The sequence below is a fragment of the Sebastes fasciatus genome, chromosome 17, assembly GCF_043250625.1.
Source record: "Sebastes fasciatus isolate fSebFas1 chromosome 17, fSebFas1.pri, whole genome shotgun sequence".
Lineage (NCBI taxonomy): Eukaryota > Metazoa > Chordata > Actinopteri > Perciformes > Sebastidae > Sebastes > Sebastes fasciatus.
In genome coordinates, this window is record NC_133811.1 from 3,155,985 (window position 1) to 3,177,619 (window position 21,635).

At 42.4% G+C, this 21,635-nt stretch overlaps 2 protein-coding genes across 3 annotated transcripts; both read right to left on the bottom strand.

Annotated features, from left to right (window-relative positions):
* Positions 1-602: 602 nt before the first annotated feature.
* On the bottom strand, positions 603-7,112 carry rpl11 (ribosomal protein L11). Of its 2 annotated transcripts, none has more exons than XM_074612711.1 (6): positions 6,969-7,112; positions 6,055-6,205; positions 4,905-5,011; positions 4,362-4,493; positions 2,144-2,254; positions 603-682 (listed from the first exon to the last, which is right to left on the bottom strand). In XM_074612711.1, exons 1-6 carry the CDS (start codon positions 6,972-6,974, stop codon positions 653-655), a joined length of 537 nt encoding a protein of 178 aa, XP_074468812.1. In that variant the 5' UTR covers positions 6,975-7,112; the 3' UTR covers positions 603-652. The 2 variants fall into 2 exon arrangements, with proteins under 2 accessions (XP_074468812.1, XP_074468811.1); XM_074612710.1 differs by lacking the exon at positions 6,969-7,112 and adding an exon at positions 6,311-6,346.
* Positions 7,113-14,520: 7,408 nt separating this feature from the next.
* Positions 14,521-21,526, bottom strand: LOC141753969 (elongation factor 1-alpha-like). The gene is made up of 8 exons (XM_074612695.1): positions 21,329-21,526; positions 20,694-20,844; positions 18,920-19,099; positions 18,257-18,553; positions 17,916-18,066; positions 17,439-17,695; positions 16,050-16,284; positions 14,521-14,856 (listed from the first exon to the last, which is right to left on the bottom strand). The coding sequence occupies exons 2-8, from the start codon at positions 20,835-20,837 to the stop codon at positions 14,714-14,716; spliced, it is 1,407 nt and encodes a 468-aa protein (XP_074468796.1). The 5' UTR covers positions 20,838-20,844; positions 21,329-21,526; the 3' UTR covers positions 14,521-14,713.
* Positions 21,527-21,635: the final 109 nt, after the last annotated feature.

Consider the following 21,635-nt stretch of genomic DNA (forward strand, 5'->3'; position numbering starts at 1 on the left):
TGTGATTATCCTAGAGGTCACCACAGGTCATTTTATACAGTGATGTCAAGTTTCAATAAATGGTCTCACTACAATGAAATGTCTCCTATGTGGACTAACATCACATGAATACAGTTGGGCTCATTGGATCCACAACAGTCTCAGCTTTACAGTGATACCCAATTTATGTAATTCAGACTGTTTAGGAACCCCAGTATGCAGAAATATTCAAATACACCATTTTAGAATAAGAGACAATAACATCGATACTGCATGCAAAAAAAAATACATTTTCATTCACATATCTTGAGGTCAGAGGTCAAGAGACCACTTTCAAAATGGCCATGACAGTTTTTCCCTCGCCAAAATTTAGCCCAACTTTGGAACGTTATACGATGTTATCGATAGATTCCTTAGGTTTTATAGTTTCATATGATATATGTAGCTTCACTTAAGCGCCAACACCTGCTACAGCCTCTGAAAGACAGTAAAGTCAGTTAGGATTGCAGGTCTCAGGGGGTTAAGTGAAAATTATCTGGAAGCACGAGACACTCAAAAGTAAGCAGCCATGTCTAAAACGTGTACACTATCAAACTACTACAGTAACAACACGAGACAAAGAGTCAGTTTTTTCCCATTTAATTTGTTACAAACAACATCAAAAGGTGGTCCTTTATTTGCCGGGGAGGATGATGCCGTCATACTGAGGAAGAGAAATAAGAACACATATTAGATTGTAGACAACAGAAAATAAAAACATTAAAGAAATTTGATTGTAAATATAATATTTCAGCTGCAGGGGGCCACGAGGGGGCTGACCGCCACAGACGCAACAATCAACCCCAAATGGACCATATTCACATGGTGGGCATTTTGCTCTTACTGAGGTTGGTAAAGGATCTCTGGGAACTAGTCAGACAGCTTTGTGGTGGAGTGATCTAAACATGGACTTGTGCACCCAGCTAAGAGATTAAACAATCAAACGTGGACAGATAAGTAGAAAAAGAATCCAAACAACGAGACGCAGCAACTGTAGTCGAGGTTACGTCCACGATGTCCAGCGAGTTGCTATTTAACATTAGCTAAATTGGTAAGTAGCTAACTTGCTAGCAAGCTAAATTAGCTAGCTAATGAATGCCAACGCAAACATTAGCTAGCTCGCACCCCAAGACCCGTGTCCGCCCGTGTCCCAGCCTCCTTCCAGAGGCCTTCCATAGCCCGCGGTCATATTACTAATGTATCAAACTAATAGGCCTACAGGCTGGTGAGGTCTCCTCTGACAAAATAGTTCATTGTAACATTGACATTGCAAGCCAAGGCACTGACTCCTTAAGACAACTTTAGCTAGCAAGTTAGATACTTGCCAACTTATGGTAAACGTACTTGAATCTATAAAGCGCCTTTCTAGTGTTCCGACCACTCAAATCCCTTTACACTACATGTCAGCTAGGTGCCAACCTGCCCATCAGGATCTAATCCAAATACTCACACACCGACGGAATAGCCTTCGCGAGCAATATGGGGTTAAGCATCTTGCTCAAGGACACTGCAACATGTGACCGGAGGGGATCAAACCACCGACCTTCCGATTGGTGGACGACCTGCTCTACCTCGGAGTCACAGCCGCCCCAACTCACTTAGCTAATGTCAAATAGCAACATGCCGGTTCGTCTCTTTCAACATCGTGGATGGAACCTTGAATCCAGTTGCTTCATCTCTTTTGTGAGGATTCTTTTGGGGATCTTTACAGACGCATCTTGTCAACATTTGATTATTTCAACACTAGGCAGGGATACACAATTCAAATGTTTGGACCACTGCACCACAGCTTTATAGCCGAGTAGTTTCCGGAGATCCTTCCCACCCTGAGCTTGATGTAAGAGCAAAATGGCCGCCGTGTGAATATGATCAACAATGGAGAAAATATTACACATCCACAAAGTGCAGTAAACCAAATGAAAGTATTAAAATGAACTGGATTCCGTTCACAATCAAGTAGCAGTTTCTTAAGCATGTTGTTGGGGGTTGACGGTGAAAACATTACACCACTCTGGTTAAACAAAGCCAACTTATGAGTTTAGAGTTTCTGTAAATAAGATACTAAATCTCCCATCTTTAACGTCTTAACGTCGCAGGATGTGTGTGAACCCGTGACAACACTCACTTTCTGCTGGAACCAGCGCATGGCCTCCTCTTTGCGGATGCGGTGCCTGAAACCGATGCGGCCTCTTTTCCGCTTCTTGTCGGCGATGCTGAAGCCGGGTCTGCCCAGAACCTGAACACAAGGAGGGGGGGTGGGGGACAGAGCTGGTCAGAAAAGCTTCAACCCCGTCTGTCCATAATACACAAACACTCCAAAAGCATCAATCAAGATCAGCACTCAGTATTTGTTGTCTGGCCTCTTGACTTCAGTACTGGTTAAATGTAATGTTGGAAAATTCAGGGATTTAAGAAGACTAACAAAAGTCCAGTGTTGATTCTCTACAACCTGAAAAGTCAAACAACATTCAATTTACAATATAAAAACAAAAAGGAGAATCTGTTTACATCTGAGAAGCTGCAACTAAGAAATCTTTACTAGATAAATGATTTGAAAGATCAATCACCTGCTTACACGGTCAATTATTTAATCAAATGAAAATTAATCAGCTTGTCGTTTCAGCACTACATTTAGTTCTGATGGATGTAAGAAATTGCTTATTTTCCACAAGAAAACAGTTACTTTTACAGAGACTGTTTATATTTGGCAAAGACAGACATTAACAAGTAAACTTTTGGTATCTGCACCTCTGGTACTGTATCAGGTCTCAAAGTCGGTAAACAACAAGCTGTCAGCTGACCATGGACATGATTTACTTCAGACAGACATAACTTTCAAACAACTTGGACAAACAGCATTTTAAACAAACAGCAAGTTAAACTAAATTTCAAATAAATCACAAATCCAACCATTCTGCAGACATTTATTAACTCAGCTGCAACATCTTTGTGTGTAAAGCAGGGGTGGGAGATCTGACCTAAAATGTATATCACGGTAATTCTTTTGGTTTTTAGCGGTGACGGTATTACAAAGTTAAAAGGGATACTCCATCAAATCATGATTCTACCTCTTTTCTTTCTATTGGCAATGTAAGGGGACACATCTTAAAAACAGTGCATTTATTGGCTCCAAATTGAAAATGAGTTATAGGCCTACATGTGTTTTGGGAGTAGCAGCCTACCCCTTGATGTAAATGTAATGTGATTCATTCAGTTTTAATAAACAACAGTCATGCTGTTGTTTTCAGTTGTGAGTGAACTGCAGCTGACTGTCGAGCAACCTGGATCTCAGCAATAAAGAATTAGGAAACAGGATTTTTCCACCTTTTTTCCACCATAGCCAAACTGGGAATTACATTTAATTTAATTTACATCTTTGTAGAAACAGAAAGCTGACAGAACCTCTTACATCGTAACCCACACGGAGAAAGAGTTCGAAAATATACAGCGTAATCACACTGTTGGACCAGTACTGTACAGAAGACACATGGGCCGTGGGCAGCGTGGCTCGGCTACAGGCGCCTCATCTACAGATTCACCGTGTCGCCTATTTTTTTCGCGTGATGCAGGCACTTTTCGGCCAAAACAGACAGAAAATGATCTGTTGAGGGCTGGCAGTAGCAGCTCCAGCAAGGCTGACTGTGTGGACGCCACACATGTACGAGTCGAGCTGCTCACCCGGGTTGTTTGGCTGCTCTAGCAGGTGCTCTGCGCACACCTTGTGTCAGCTTCACTACGGCGACCATAAATCACCTGTTAACTTGGGCGTCAAACTGACAAGCAAAAGGTTACCCAACGAAATGAAAGGGTGGTAGTGCGTATCCATAGACAACCTGTGCGGGTGTGACAGTTTACCGGGTGTTGTATCTCCGTTGTGTGTGTGTGTGCAAAAACTAAATGTGTGTGTGCTAAACCAAAACGTGTGTGCGCAAATGTGTGCTAAACCAAAAAGGTAACGTTTATCACGGTAATGCAAAATCCATGTTGTGGCCGAACGTGACACCGGTGACGGTGATGAAACCGGTAAACCACCCAACCCTAGTGTAAAGCACAAATCATGTCACACTTTACAAAAAATTTAAAATATCTGTTAGGTCTTAACGTATTGAGCATTAAATTTGACTTTGAGATGCTCAAAGTCAAGTTTAATGCTCAATACGTTAAGACCTAACAGATATTTTAAATTTTTTGTGACAAATATTGAGCAACAATTTATTACAACTACAAAAAAAAAGAAAAAAGAATTAACTCTTGCATATCTGTTTGTTCTCCACCACACCACATCCTCAAAACCATCACCTCCAACCAGCTACATTTAGGATATTACATTCTTGGCCACTTACCACGTAGAAGTCCAGTCCGTAGATACCGATGCTGGGGTCGTACTTGATGCCCAGATCGATGTGCTCCTGGATACCGAAGCCGAAGTTTCCGGTGTCGGAGAAGTTGTTCTTTCTCAACTCGTACTCGCGTACCTGGAAGCAATATTATGTTCACAACATTGTAATACAACTCTGTTAGTTGATAAAACGCAAAAATGTTAATTAAACAGCCTTAGTGCATAACAAATAAACTGTCCGATGAAAATATTCACACATTACTTTTTCATTTCTCCGCTTGCATTTTGTTTTTGGTAACTTGATCATGACAAAATTAAAGCCACAGTGTCAACTGGACTAGCAAGCCTGGGTACGAGGCAAAATATAGTTTACATGATGAGCACGTCAACTCTGTCCAACACTATGTACTTTACATCAATTTAAAAAGGAAAGGTAACAAAAACAGACCAAAAGCAGCCAAAAGTCAGTCACATGCCAAATAAAAAAAACCTAGGAATGACTGAACTAGTGAGAAATGTAGAGGTACAAGCAATATGACTTTCTGACCTTGAGTCCTTTTTCCAGGATCTCCTCTGCTTTGGCTCCACGGACGGTACAGTGGACAGCAATCTTTTCATTTCTGCGGATACCGAATGATCGCACAGTGTAGCGGGCTGCCAAAAGAAAAAACAACAGAAGTTAAACACAGTACGGTGATATCTGTAAAGTAGGGATGCTAATTTAGAATTTTTGTTTCAACCGATAACCGACCCTCGTTAACGGATTATTAACCGTTAATCGACATGAATAGTGCGTCGCATGCAGCGGTGCGCCAGCTGCAGTGTATGAGCAAAACAGACAACCGAGTCCCCAGTTCACCCGTCCGAGAGAGTTACTGTAGCTGCCACCGAGCTGCGTGTATTGTCGAGGACACATGCAGCCACTTTACCGCACCATTTAGTTTAGCTACGAGGTTGTCAGCTGTGTCTGCCTGGCGTAACGTTGCTCTGTCTGTCCGGCGTAATGTTAGCGAGTGCCCGACAGACCGTGTCAGTTTGTTCTACGTTCACAGCTGAAGGGTTGCCGGTGGCTTCTTGGCCGCCGTTGTCACACACACATACGGTCCGTCAGCCCGGCGCAGCGTTAGCGAGTGTCCTACAGACCGTGTGTGTGTGGCGGCGGTGAGTGTGGGGTTGTCGGTGGCGTTCTAGCTGTGAACGTAGCAGTGCAGTGTGTGTACAGTTTATCTGTCGGTGAATAAAGGCTACAACTTTTCCGCTCAAGACCCTAGCAAACTTTCTGTATCTAGCAACGCCGGCTCACTCTCTTTTAAGGTGGGCTGTTAAGGTGGACCAGCTTTTCTCCTCAAAGTGAGCCGCTTCTGAGTTTTGCTCAGCTTTTTAATTAATCTGTAATATTTATTTTAACCGTTCAACCGATAGCATTAATAGGTTAAAATTCTTAATGTCAGTTATTATTAACATCTCTACTATAAAGCTAATTTATCTTAAGAACTTTATCAAATCACATCCAGCCTTAAGTCAAGTTTTAGCACGACTGTCAGCTGCTCGTCCACCTTTGGCAGCTCTAGGATTAAGTGTTGTGGCCTTTTCATCGTGTTTGATGAAACATTACTTCACTACAAATGCTTTAACCCTTCCACAGCTCAAAGTCCTACCATCTGAAGTCTTTCCTCCCCACACACACAAACACTGACCTTTGGAGAAGACGGGTGTCTGCCCTGTGAGCTGCTCCAGCACCTTAGCAGCACGGGTCAGTCTGTCTCCGCTCTCACCGACGCAGATGTTCAGGCAGAGCTTCCGGATGCGAAGCTCTCTCATGGGGTTCTCCTTCTTCTCACCCTGTTCCTGGAGGACACAACAACATATACAGGGTTACAGTCACACCACGAAGTGACAGAAACATCGAGGCAACCACTCGGGACACCACACAGAACGAAGAAGTTGGGACACCTCGTCCACCGCTGCTGCCATGTTGAGAACACCTACTCTGGTTAGCCTGCTAGCAGGTTAGCTCGGGCTAGGAAGCTAAACCAACGTTTCAACTACTTCACAGTCAACACGAGCTTCAGTTTAACATTCACTTTATTAGTATTATCTAACTCCCCGAGTCCTCACACTGTTCTTCTCTGTCTCAACATCAAACTCCCATCAGTCTGAGACAAACACATGCTGGCCGGAGGACATGTCCACACATGTCCCCGCTGCTGTTAGCATCCGCTGTTAGCATCATCATAGATCACATAACGCTACGTGTCCGGAAACCAAACAACAACTTCTATACACTAAATAAAGCTACTTTAAAGAGCAGTCCTGTCTACTGTGTCATCATATAACCGTGATATCGTCTGTTACGGCTGTATGTCGCTGCTAGTGAACCAGAGGACCGTATGCTACAGCAGCTAGCCGGTTAGCATCACTCGGTGTTTTAGTTTAACTGTCTTCTGTTACATTCATTAATGAAATACGCCTCTAGTTTAATCCTCCGTAGTGGAGTATAAGTCTCTGTAGGTCAAACAGTCGTTAGGATGACCCCACAGCTCCGATGAATGTGGATTTCAACTACAACTTCATATCTGATCGCCATTGTCCGATGTGAGACAGTACTCACCGCCATGTTGGATCACTAAAAGAGGGCGTTACGTTTCCGGCGAGAGAAATTTATAGTGAGGTGTTCACCGTAAATGACCCCGGAGAGACATCGCGGAGAAACGCAAGGGTTCCGGTTTAAGGCACTAAAAGCAACAAAAGAAGAATGATCTCATCGTCTGCGGGAATTACGCAGCTCTGTATTTAGTTTAAATCATCGCACAATTTTCTTGTGTTTATTTGTTATTACAGTTGAAACAATTAGTTGAGTAATCGACTGACCAAGAGAAAATGAATCAGCAACCGTTTTGATAGTAAAAACAAAAATTTAAATCATTTTTAAATCATTCCCACTGGTGCATTATTCACAAATATGAGTATTTTTACTTTTAAAAATAATCATTGTAAATGTAATATCTTTGTTGTTTGGACTTTTGGTCAGACAAAGCAAGCAAGAGGTCGCCCTGGGCTCTGGGAAATTTTGACAGTACATTGCTACACAAATACATTTTCTGTATGAATACATGTGCATATCCTTTTCTGTGTACTACAGTATTTTACAGTATTGACTTTTCCCAGTGAACTTTGACCTAATGTTGAAATGGGCATCTAAAAAGCTCTGTGTGATACACAACAGCAATCGGCTAGACAAACTGACATTCTTGTATATTACAGTAAGCAGTCAGTGTCAGTAGAACAAAATAAAAAGGAACAAAAAAAAGGAGGACCAGAGGATGTGCTATAATTATTACACGGCTTCGCCTCCCCAGGAAAGTTTATTCAAGGGTGAAAGGAGGCTCCGAGCGATTGTGGGAACCTCTGATCCAGGAGAAACAATGCGGATTCCGTCCTGGCCGTGGAACAGTTGACCAGCACTTTACTTCGCAGGCTGGTGGAGGGGAGTTTTCCCATCCAGTCTACATGTGTTATTTGGACTTGGAAAAGGCTTACGACCGTGTCCCCATGGGGGGCGGGGGGATACTGTTGGAATATGGGGGTATCGGGGTCATTGCTACGAGCCATCCGGCCCTTATATAACCAAAGTGAGTCTTCGTCCGTATACTCGGCACAAAGTCAAACACATTTCCAGGGTTTGGCCTCCACTAGTGTTATCCCTTGTTGTCACCGATGACCTTCTGTTTGTAATTTTCATGGACAAGGTCTCAAGAAGCAGCCGGGGGGAGGAGACTGTCCGGTTTGGGGACCTCAGAATTCCATATTTCCTCTTTACAGATGATGTGGTTCTGTTGGCTCTATCAGACCGTGACCTTCAGCACGCACTGGGGCGGTTTGCAGCAGAGTGTGAGGCGGTCGGGATGAGAGTCAGTACCTCCAAGTCTGAGGCCATGGTTCTCTGCCGGAAAACGGTGTTAGGAGTGAGTCACTGCCCCAAGCGAGGGAGTCCAAGTATCTCGGGGTCTTGTTCACGAGTGAGGGTAAAATGAAGCGGGAGATGGACAGGCAGTTCGGTGAGGCGTCAGCAGTTATGCGGGCGCTGTACAAGACCGTTGTGGTGAAGAGGGAGCTGAGCCGGAAGGCAAAGCTCTCGATTTACTGGTCCATCTACGTTCCGACCCTCACCTATGGTCATGAGCTTTGGGTAGTGGAAAAATGAGATTGTGAATACAAGCGGCCAAAATAGATCCACCAAAATCCTACACACTGTACCTTCATGTAAATGACCTGAATACTTCAACCACACCAACATTCAACAACAAGCAACCATGCCAAAATGTCAGGTATTTTGAGATTAAACCGCAAACGTTTGAAATAATCCATTCATGGCAACCCACAACTACAACCTGTAACAGAAGTCATTGCAGACAGCAGAGACCATTGCAACAAGAAACCAGTGGAAGGAACTGCTAACAGTATAAACAAATGAAACCATTACAATCCATTACAATCCATTAGAGACCAATGCAGTCAATTACAGAAAACATTTCATCCACTGATGATGTAATCCAAACCATTAGACAGACAGACCGACAGACAGACAGACAGACAGATAGATAGATAGATAGACAGATAGATTTCAATTTCCATGAAATGCAATCTGTGGATAACACCTAAATGGTGCCAGTTGCACAGTTCCACCCATGAATAATGATACTGCCAGTCAATGAAGAGTTTGTCACTTATTGGGCCAACTAGTTTCACCAGTGTGTTACATTATAACAAGGCACACCTTTTAAATTCTTCACATAGCCGTTCATCTATTGTACCTGAACTAAATAACTAGGTGGCCATTTATGAGAACATCTTGACCTAAAAAGTTCACAAATAGGCATGTAGATAGATAGATAGATAGATAGATAGATAGATAGATAGATAGATAAATAGATAGTAACTTTATTGATCCCGAGGGAAATTCAAGTTTCCAGCATCACAGTTCCATAGTGCAAACATATTAGTAAAAACGGCACAAGTAAGTAGTGCACATATTAGTAAAAAGACATAAGTAAGTAATACAGAGTATAAAAAAATATACCAGATATAAAAAATAACAGGAGATGAAGAAATTGTTAAAAATGAATATAGTGCAGGGTAAAAACTGAGATACGGGACTATTAAAAATTATATAGTGCAGAAAGTGATATAGTGCTGGATAATAAAATATAGGAGATATAGATATTTAGAAATGTCAAATATGGGCGCCTGGTTAGCTCGGTCGGTAGAGCGGGCGCCCATATCTGGCAAAGGCTCAGTCCTCAGCCGCTGTGGACCTTTCCGCATGTCATCTCTCTCTCTCCCAACGTGGACCTTTCCGCATGTCGTCTCTCTCTCTCCCCACTTTCCAAGACTCCCACTGTCCTATCAATAAAATGCTTTAAAAAAAAAATGCACCCAAAAAATAACTTTAAAAAAAAGAAATGTCAAATATGGAATATAATGCGGGAGTGTACAGTTTGATGGCTTGGGGGACAAAGGATTTCCTGAGTTTGTCTGTGGAGCACTTTGGGATCAGCAGCCTGCCGCTAAACGAGCTCCTCTGTTTGATGATGAAGGGCCAGCAGTCTGTTGAGTGTTCTTTCGTCACCAGAGAGTCGAGCTCCATGCCTACCACAGATTGGTAAAACATCCGCAGGAGTTTTGTGCAGATGTTGAATGATCGCAACCTCCTCAGGCAGTACAGTCTGCTTCCTGTAGAGGTGGTCAGTGTTTATTGTCTATTGTTGTCCAGCTGCAGCCCGAGGTACTTGTAGGTAGAGCGACCTCCACCTCGTCCCCAATCGACCTGGACTGGTCGTGGGGGTAAATCACAAAAGAAATTACTTTTCTGAGAACATAATCATATTAGAATCTGCAGAGGAAAATAAGCATTGCCCTTATTGAAATGCATTGTTTGAGTACAGCCTAAAATGTGCTGTTAGTTAAAGGGACTGTTTGTAACTTTCAGAAATGCTTGTTAACAGCGACACCTGTGGCCGTTAAGTCAACGAAAGTCAGCGTTGGGCTCACGCTTGCTCGCTCGACATGAACGAGCATCGCTCAAAACAGTGAGGCGACACACGTCAGCTAAAACCACAATATCACTCTATATTTCAGCTGCTTGGCAGTAATGTTAGCTGACCAGACGAAGGTCTCGCCATGAATCAATGCTGATCCTAGAGTTGGCTTTTCCTACTTCAGCGCAGGCTGAGGCAGCGGGGCTCCACAGCGAGTAACGTTGTCGTCTCCGCCCGCAGCCGGAGAGAACAGGGGAGACACCGGCACCGAGTCGGTAACGAGACGACAACGTTTCATGCTGCAGAGCCCCGTCACTTCACAAGACACGGGAAACCTCTGTTGGTCTGGAGGAGCTGCAGCAGTTATTTCTGCTCAAACGTCCACATTCACTAGATATTCTAAGAGCTAAACTAACTCTTCTGCAGTGTGGAGTGAGCGTGCGTTCACGTCTAGAGGTGGAGCGAGTACGCGAGAACGCGCGCGGTGTCTGAGTGAAGGCGAGCAGGCAGAGGAGCAGAGACTTCAGCCATATGCGAGCGCGCATATGCATATGCATATGCGAGCGCGCATATGTCCCGACCCGGTACATTTATACGCTTAAAAAGTTACAAACAGTCCCTTTAAGATTATTTCTTATTCATTGTTTTTACACATATTTGGTCATAACCAAAGTGTTAGACCTATTTTGACCTGATGGTGGTGCTAGAGGAGGATCACCAAAGTGACTGCAATTCATTCCGTGGAAGACATAAATGTGTGTACCAAATTTCATGGCAATTCATGCAGTTGGTGAGACATTTTGCTCAAAACCACTAACATCAACCTCATGGAGGTGCTAGAGGAAAAGTCAGGGGATCACCAAAGTCATTAGGATTCATCCTCTGGGCACCATGAATCTCTACACCACATTACATGGCAATTCATCCAATAGTTGTCAAGATATTTCAGTCTAGACCAAAATGGTGACCAACCAGTCAATAAAAATATTATATGTAGAAGTCCCTGAGAGGAGTGAGTGTCTCTAACTTTAGTTTGCTTTATAGTTTATTCCAGTAATCATTTGCATATCACTTGAAACCAGTCTTTTCCAGTTCAGAGTTGGTATGAGGTGTCATGGTTAGCTTGAACTCAATGTTAGATGACTAAAATACTTTGTATCCTGGAAACCGTCTTTCAAAGCAACATTATTTGTTGTTGTTTTGAACTGATGTATCTGATTAAGCTGGAGGAAGTTGAACAGAGGAAGAAAGATGGTTCAGAATACTATCGGATGCTTGTAAGACATCCCAGACTAAGAAATGGTTTTAGTTTCAAAAACTTTGTTTCCTGAATTCTGGTGACTTTAAAACAATGAAAATAACAAAATAATAAGTACTCTGCAACAGCATTTTTATGTTAAACTTCTAATTTTACCTTTAAATCTCAGGAAAGTTTGTCATGGGCCATGCCCATAGCAGGAAATATAGAGTTTCTTCCATCCATGAACGACAATGCATATAAAAGGTGGAATGAAAGTGGGATGAAAATAATTAACCAACTTCTTGATGGAAATGTGTTTAAATCTTTCTCACAAATCCAGGACAAGTTTGTCTTACCTTCAAGCGACCTTTATAGATATCTACAAGTTAGACATTATATTACAAAACACAAAGACTGGGAGAATATTAAAAGAGAACCAGCTAATATAGAAACCCATTTTATACAAATGTTTGAACACTCTACTTCAACAAAAAAACAAATATCCCATATGTACAAAAAGCTAATGTTAGACACATCAGATAACACTTTACATATTAAAGGACAATGGGAACTTGAGTTGAATATGATAGTGGACAATGATGCCTGGGAAAGCATATGTTCTGGATGTCACAGAGGCATAGTAAGCCAGCTATGTAAATAATTTGACTGGAAGGTGAAGATGAGGTTCTTTAGGACCCCGCTGGTAGCATGTGTTTTTAAAAACAACTCTACTAACCTATGCTGGAGAGGCTGTGGCATGGTCGGCGACCATACTCATATATTTTGGGACTGCCCGAAAATACAAACATTTTGGAAAAATGTCAAAGAAGAAATTGAGAAAATCTTGGAGATGGACATCCCCCCTGGACCCTCTACTATTCTTGCTGGAAGTATCACCTGAACGCCTGTTTACCACAGATCAGTGCTATGTACTGCATATCTTATTGATGGTTGGAAGAAAAATGATCACTATTAATTGGATGAAGACTAACCCTCCCACAATTGCTCAATGGTTACAAAAAGTCAAACAGGTGTACATGATGGAAAACATGACTACCCAGGTACAACTGAAATTGCCTATTTTTAAAAGGAGATGGATGTTAGCTATAGAATACCTTAGTCAGGACTCCTGTACTTAATTGTCTTGTCTTTGATGTACAGTTTTTGTAGGTATGTATGTGGGTGGATGTGTGTGCACTCCACCCAAATGCGGCGTTACTTGGTTTTTGTGTACATGTACTACAAGTGAGGCCCAGTCTCAAGGCGGTTTTGTTTTGTGATGATTAATTGCCTGTTAATTTGTATTAATGGCAATAAAGTTAAAAATAAATAAATGTATAAGTTACTGTACATTAAGTCACAATATCAATGATGCTGAATTCCTTATTAAAACATGTTGTGAACTTTAGATGGGTCTCATACAGTGTATCCGTTATACATTAGATCATCATATATGTTTGTTGAGTCTTATCGGACCTATCACATTCAGACTCTGATGGGGGGGGGGCAGTGCCAGCCCTCACTCTGGACCCGCCCCTGGCAGACAGACAGACAGACACAGAGACACACACAGAGAGAGAGATGGATAGTAAACAGGCTTCAGCTCGTGCGGAGATTAATAGCGCGGCGCTTCCGTTCACTACGGGAACCCACGCGGCGCAAAAACTCTGGCTCTGCGCCGTTATGAATCTCCCAGAGAACCTGATATGGAGAGGGCAGAGGAGAGTACCGGCAGCTTGTGAGAAGCTCCGGTACGCATGAAAAAGTCACGGTACGTCATAAGGAATAAAATAGGTAAAATACTGCGTACCGCTACGTACCGGCCCACTAGAGCACTGCTCATCTCTCATGACATGATGAGCCAGGCAGCTAACCCAGAACTGCTTACCGCAAACTCTACACTCTCTCCCTCATCTCTCTCACTCATCTCTCTCTCTCTCTCCTCTCCCTCATCTCTCTCTCTCTCCTCTCCCTCATCTCTCTCCCTCATCTCCATTTATCCTCTCTCCCTCATCTCCCTCACAACTCTCTCTCCCCTCCCTCATCTCTCTCCCTCATCTCCCTCCCTCATCTTTCTCTCTCCTCTCCCTCATCTCTCCCTCATCTCCATTTCTCCTCTCTCTCCCTCATCTCCCTCCCTCACAACTCTCCCCTCCCTCATCTCTCTCCCTCATCTCCATTTCTCCTCTCTCTCCCTCATCTCCCTCCCTCCTCTCTCTCTCTCCTCTCCCCCATCTCCCTCCCTCCTCTCTCTCTCTCTCCTCTCCCCCATCTCTCTCCCTCATCTCTCTCTCTCATCTCTTTCTCCTCTCTCTCCCTCCTCTCTCTCCCTCATCTCTCTTTCTCCTCTCTCTCCCTCATCTCTCTTTCTCCTCTCTCTCCCTCATCTCCCTCCCTCCTCTCTCTCTCTCCTCTCCCCCATCTCTCTCCCTCATCTCTCTCTCTCATCTCTCTTTCTCCTCTCTCTCCCTCCTCTCTCTCCCTCATCTCTCTTTCTCCTCTCTCCCTCATCTCTCTTTCTCCTCTCTCTCCCTCATCTCCCTCCCTCCTCTCTCTCCGTCATCTCCCTCCCTCCTCTCTCCCTCATCTCTCTCTTCCTCACTGTGGCTACCGGGCACAGAGCGATTGGGCCAGCCCAGTGTCAATTAAGGAAAAGAAATGGGACGATTTACCTGTTTTATGGGCGAAAAAAAAGAAGAAAAAAAAGGCATACGTCGGCCCAAAAGGACGTCGGCCCACCGGGAAAACGCCCGGTATGCCAGATGGCCAGTCCAGCCCTGGGTTACGTTCATTCTCTCTTTAAAACTCAATAAAAAGATAATTACAAAAAAAGGATGTTATATTTTCAAAAGTTGCAAAACAAGAAAAGAAACACATTCACTGGGCATGTTTGAGATTTTTATTATTTTGCTTTCAACCGAATTTTTTATAATAGTTTTCCCTAAAAGGCACAAGCCTTCCTTTCCGGCGGAAACTTTTCCAATGGCTTTTAATCATCACAAGCCAGAAGACGGCGTTGGGATGAAGAGGGGATGGCTGCTGAGACGTGACCTTTTGTTGGACGTCCTGCATGACAATTCATTTCTTGGCGGCGGGGGCCTTCCCTCCAGTCGCCTTCACTGCAGACTTGGTCATCTTTCCACCACTGCCATCGTTCTTCTCAACCTCCTTAATGACACCAACGGCCACGGTCTGCTTCATGTCACGCACAGCAAAGCGACCTGAGAGGAAGAGATGGACAAGAACAGCGAGAAACAGAGGAGTCAATGAGAGGCTGGAAAAATGTCATTGAAATATTTGACAAAATAAATGTCAAAAAAAGTTGGAAGAAGATTTTGTGCTCATTCTATGTCCTGACAGAACCTGCTCCTCCTCCTGATCTGTAATCCCTCAGAAGCACACTGTCACTCACAAGTGATGAGTGACAGCGTTGCTATGATACGCCTGTCAGCCATGTGAGATTTAAAAAATGGCAACCTACGAGCATAGTCCACCAGCAAAAAAAGAAGAGATTACAGAAGTACAGATGGGAAAATACCGTTCTGTTTTATTCTAAAGAATGAGAAAATAATATCATGATAAACTGCTGGTCAATGCCTAACCTTAAGTATTCAAGATCCGTGCCTAACCTTAACTATTCAAGATCAATGCCTAACCTTAACTATTCAAGATCAATGCCTAACCTTAACTACTCAAGATCAATGTCTGACCTTAACTATTCAAGATCAATGCCTAACCTTAACTACTCAAGATCAATGCCTAACCTTAAGTATTCAAGATCAATGCCTAACCTTAAGTATTTAAGATCAATGCCTAACCTTAAGTATTCAAGATCCGTGCCTAACCTTAACTATTCAAGATCAATGCCTAACCTTAACTACTCAAGATCAATGCCTAACCTTAAGTATTCAAGATCAATGCCTAACCTTAAGTATTTAAGATCAATGCCTAACCTTAACTATTCAAGGTCAATGCCTAACCGTAAGTATTCAAGGTCAATGTCTAACCTTAACTATTCAAGATCAATGCCTAACCTTAACCATTAATAAGTAATAAGTAATAATGTAAGAAGTAATAATAACGTAATGTAAGAAGTAATCTTACTAACTAATCTTTTGGATTAAATACCAAATATGCAAATAAAGACAAGAGAAAAAATAAGTAAAAATCAGTCGAAATGTGTGAGTTGAAGTACCGTCACTGAAAGCCATTGAACTGTCAGTTGAAGGGTAAGAGGTAGAAAATTGAATAGGTTAATAAACGTAAGTAAAAGTGTCGTAATAAAAGAAGAGTAAACAGTGATGCTGGATAGATAGTTGGGCACTAAAAACTAACCCAGTCCCTTACCTTAACAACAAAGTGGACTGTAACCTACAAAATGCAGCAGATAAAGAAGAAAAAGCATTTTACTCACCCAGTGGAGGATATTCTGAGAAGGATTCAACACACATGGGCTTCGATGGGACCAGTATGACAATGGCGGCGTCTCCAGACTTCACAAACTTGGGGTTGTCCTCAATCTTCTTGCCAGAACGACGGTCGATCTTCTCCTTGAGCTCGCTGAATTTGCAGGCGATGTGAGCGGTGTGGCAGTCCAGCACGGGGGAATAACCATTGCTGATCTGGCCGGGGTGGTTCAGGACGATGACCTGAAATAATAATGTTTAAGTGCATTTAGAAATGATGACGAGAGTTCTCTATCCAGCACTCACTTCAGGCCTGAGATGGACACCATTGCAGTTCCTGCTAGAGGCCAGCAGAGGTCCACAGATGTTTATGTTTACCTCAGCTGGAATCACTCATGCACCTCTTTAGAGTCTATAAAAAGGACATTTTGGGTGGGAGTATCTTGCTTATTATTATATTTCTTTGAGAGATTATCATCAAAGCAGGACATTGAGACTAGTCATTCAGTTCTTTTCAGTTCGTGAGCACAGGGCCGGCTTAAGGCATAGGCCATATAGGCAGTCGCCTATAAAAATAAATAAAATGATTAAGTATTTAAAAGAAGTAATTAGAAGTATTTAATACTCTTATCAACATGGTAGTGGTCAAATATGCAGCTTTATGAAAATGTATGTATATATTTATTATTGGAAATCAATTAACAACCTAAAACAATGACAGATATTGTCCAGAAACCCTCACAGGTACTGCATTTAGCATAAAACATATGCTCCAATCATAACATGGTAAACTGCAGCCCAACAGGCAACAACAGCTGTCAGTGTGTCAGTGTGCTGACTTGACTATGACTTGCCCCAAACTGCATGTGATTATCATAAAGTGGGCATGTCTGTAAAGGGGAGACTCGTGGGTACCCATAGAACCCATTTACATTCACTGATCTGGAGGTCAGAGGTCAAGGGACTCCTTTGTAAATGGCCATGACAGTTTTTCCCCACCAAATCCAAATCCTAAGTCCAAATCCAAATTTCGCCAAGGCCACCAAAAGGGCTAGAGACAGTTACAGTTGATAGAAGGACAAGAGGGGCAGGACGGACGGTTAATTCCTAATTATTTCATTGTTGGTTGGAGTTTGAATGTGATAGAGCATGAAGCATAAGATAAAATACTGTTTTGTGAAGGGGTTAAATGTTTGGCATTTTAATGCTTATAGGTGTATACAGTATTATTGCAGGCAAGAATGACAAAGAATGTGAAGCTAATTTTTCAGTCTTTCAGAACATGATTATACAAATTGTGAAGAGACTGTCACATCTAAAAATCCAAGTCTAATTCCTCATATTCATTTATTCCTTTTTAATCTCTATGTCCTCTCTTTTCATTTGCTCAGATTCACCTGGGCAGTGAAGCAGGAAGCTCCCTTGGGTGGGTCGTTCTTGCTGTCGCCAGCCACGAATCCACGTTTGATCTCCTTGACGGACACGTTCTTGACGTTGAAGCCGACGTTGTCACCGGGGAGAGCTTCGGTCAGAGACTCGTGGTGCATCTCCACAGACTTCACCTCAGTGCACAGGCAGGTGGGAGCAAAGGTGACGATCGTACCGGGCTTCAGGATGCCGGTCTCAACACGGCCGACGGGGACAGTTCCAATACCTGAGAGAGCAGGAGGCAACAAGTTTCTAGTAAGCTCCTCAGTTCACTTCAAAATAAAAGGGAGTCCATAGAAGAAAGTTTGATGGAATATGAACTGTAATTTTAGGTTTGTGGGAGATGTAAAGTTGGCCTACAGGGTGCGGAATCGCTTAATATTACAGCCCATACATGGAAAGACGTACAGGGAATAAGGAGGTAACAACTCTGTGACAATCCTTACCGCCAATCTTGTAGACGTCCTGCAAGGGCAGACGGAGGGGCTTGCCGGTGGGGCGGGTGGGGGGCAGGATGGAGTCCAGAGCCTCAAACAGTGTCTTTCCACTGGCATTGCCCTCCTTACGCTCGACCGTCCAACCCTTGAACCAGCCCATCTGAAATGGAGAGTGCAGATACAGAGACAGAGAGAGAGGAAGACAGGAAAAGTAATGGGGTAAGAGAAAGAACAATAATTAGCTCTGGAGGATTATTTGATGAGAAAATCCAAGACATGACATATTACACCACCTGCCAACCACAACTGCAGTATGTTGACTTGAGCTTTGCATGAAATAAGTCCCTCACCTTCTCACTGGGTTCAAGCATGTTGTCTCCGTGCCACCCAGAGATGGGGACCATGGCAACAGCTTTGGTGTTGTAGCCGGTCTTCTTGATGAAGGCGCCCACTTCCTTGGTGATTTCCTCGAAACGGCTCTGGCTGTAAGGGGGATCGGTGGAGTCCATCTTGTTGACTCCAATGATGAGCTGCTTCACACCCAGAGTGTAGGCCAGCAGGGCGTGCTCGCGGGTCTGGCCGTTCTTGGAGATACCAGCCTCAAACTCACCGACACCAGCAGCGACGACCAGCACGGCGCAGTCAGCCTAAAAATCAAAAGTCAGATAATGTTCAGATTAAAGGTGCTAAATACAGGATTGGGAGCATTTCTACTGCCCCTCAACATGGGCGGGCCAGCAGCTCGCAGTAGTAACGGCGATGAGTGCCAACAGTGGCTAAAGTGCTGACAGATGCAATACTGCATCTTAGGGGGAACCGGCAGGTGTCATCAGCTGTAACTGCCGTATAAGAGCAGCGAATGAGTTCGCCAGTGGGGCACTGAAAGCGAGCGGGCTGGCGATGTCAACAAAGCCAGGAAAAGCTCGGATCAGGACACTCACATAGGGAGAGCGACATCATTCTCTGCCCACGTTCGGACTTTGAATTTGCCTTGTATTAACGCTATAACATACCTGTGAGGTACCGGTGATCATGTTCTTGATGAAGTCTCTGTGTCCAGGGGCATCAATGATGGTCACGTAGTACCTGGTTGTCTCAAACTTCCACAGAGCGATGTCGATGGTGATACCACGCTCACGCTCGGCCTTCAGTTTGTCCAGCACCCAGGCGTACTTGAAGGAGCCCTTGCCCATCTGTGGAGGTAAAAACAGCACAAAGCACGTGAATCTGTGAAGCCGTTTTTTTAAATAAAAACATTAATGTCATGCAGATCCCCTTTTTAGAAACATCATTTTTTCAAATAATAGCTTGAAGACGGTAATTCATTTACTTTACTAGTGTGTGCTTAATAATTATGTCCAGGGTTTCGTGTAGGGAGATTGCAGAACATGCACAACAATGACATGGAAGCAGTCATTGGCAATGAAAATCTTGGATCTCAGGCTCCCTCCAAAAATGCTCATTAAATATGCATAACAAATAGGAAAAACAGGTAACACTTTTCTTCGGAATTAGTGCCAGATTTCCCCAATATTTACCTCAAAATTGATAAAAAAGGACTTTATTATAAACATTATTTAATAATTATATTCCACTATTTCCGAATAGCTGGTAATTTATTTAATACATTTCCAGGAAAAGAATAAAAAGTTAATTGATATGCTTTATTTCCATGTCTGCTGATAAATAGATAATAGTTAGCAAATAACTTCTTTGAAATGTCTTTAAAAACCTCCCTGAATCATGACATCAGCTACCAGGTTCCATCTGTGTAGACAATAATTCACACTATGGTGAGATCTGTGCATGAACAGAAGTGTCTTCTATTAGTTTTGGTTTTCCACCTCCGATGAAGAGCAGCCGCTTCTCAAGCCGAAGGGCCCTATTTTAACCATTAAATACTATTTTAGCACTTCATTATTAAATAATGTTTATAATAAAGTAATTTTCACTAGATTTTGAGGTAAATATTGGGGTAATTTGGCAGTAATTCCAAAGGAATTTCAAATAGATCACTTGCTAATTATCACCATGAAATTGGCGGACCTGTAAAATGAAGTGTTACCAAAAATCACACAAGTAAAAGAAAAATGAGAATATAAGACATAAAATAGTGCAGGGTAAAATATAAACATAAATAAAATATAAAATATAGTAATATAAATTTGTGGTAGACAGTTTTGCAAATGAATAAACTGTAACTGCAAATGTAAACAGGGATGTAGCAAATGTATATGCATAATGAGAAGTAATAAATATAAATAGGTGTAAACAGTTTGTAAAACAGTAAGTAAAATATAAAGCTACGGGTAAAGTGACAGCATAATGGTAAAGCAGTGTAGCAACAAGTAGCCTTTTTTTATGTAGCCTAGATGACTAACTTCCATGTGAGTCTTTTACCATTAATTAAAGTAGCCTATATAGCCATTAGGTAATATTGGTTATGGTGATTTTTTGAGAAAGCATTTATTTTTAGGCTGATTTCCCACTTTTTTTTAATAGCTATATCGGCTATCAGCCCTTGTCACATGGCATTTTAATTTGTATGTTCAAAAATATAACTGCAAATAATCTTAACAGTATTTTCTGAATGACATTACCTTGTTAAAGACAGTACACCTATTTCAACAGTAGGTGGCAGTAGTAACTAAGCAAATGTTGGGAGGTTACATCCGCCACACCCTGATATGTGTCACAGTTTGTGCCTTTGTGGCCTCACTGTCTTTTATATGGTGTGAACATTTGTTAAAACCTAATTGAAGGCCTCTGGTGTTTCCCTAAACCAACCTCAGCGGCTTCCTTCTCGAACTTCTCGATGGTTCTCTTGTCGATGCCTCCGCACTTGTAGATCAGGTGACCGGTGGAGGTGGACTTACCAGAGTCGACATGGCCGATGACCACAATGCTGATGTGGATCTTTTCCCTTCCCATTTTGTTCCTGTATTTTAAAAAAAATACTTGTTAAAGTAAATAACTGGCAAAAAAGTTATTAGTTATCCAACTAAGTATTCTTCATTGTACATAATGTCCTCTGCCTGTGTTGCACGATAAGCCTAATGTTTGACGTTGAGAGAAGTTTAACTACCGCCTATACTTCTGGCACCATGCACCATGTTTTACAAACTGATCAAATTTTGTAAAATCTTAATCTGAAAGGTAAATTAGCAGCTGTCAAATGAATGTAAACCATTAGAAATCAATACAGACCAACAGAAAACAGTTCATCTAACAATGGAAACCATTAGAAACCATCACGATTAGAAAGCAAAGCAGTCGATTAGATGATCATCCAAAGCCCACTACCTTCTAATCTTATTTCATGTATCTAAAAAGTTTTAGTGGTATTTAATGGGTTTTGATTTCTTGTAGAAACAACCAGTTTAATAGAGCAAATTTAAAGATATTACAGCATTTTAACTCACCTGGGGAATGCCGGTAGTCTCCTGCTTTATTTATCCGCACCTTCCCTCTCCGCTGTTGCCGTAAAAAGAGATCGAACGACAGCGTTTTTCTCTAATCTCCTCCTCCTCCTGGATATTTGTCTCATGAATAATTGCACTATTGCTTAAACTGTGTGCCTACACGCACACATACTTGGCCAACTAGTTTTGCCAGTTTGTTCTTGAACGTTACGTTTTATAGAACACACCTTAAAAATTTGCCTGCCTCATCTTTTGTACCTGGAGCTTCCCTCTAATCTACAGAACAAATGAAAAGAGGCCTGAAACT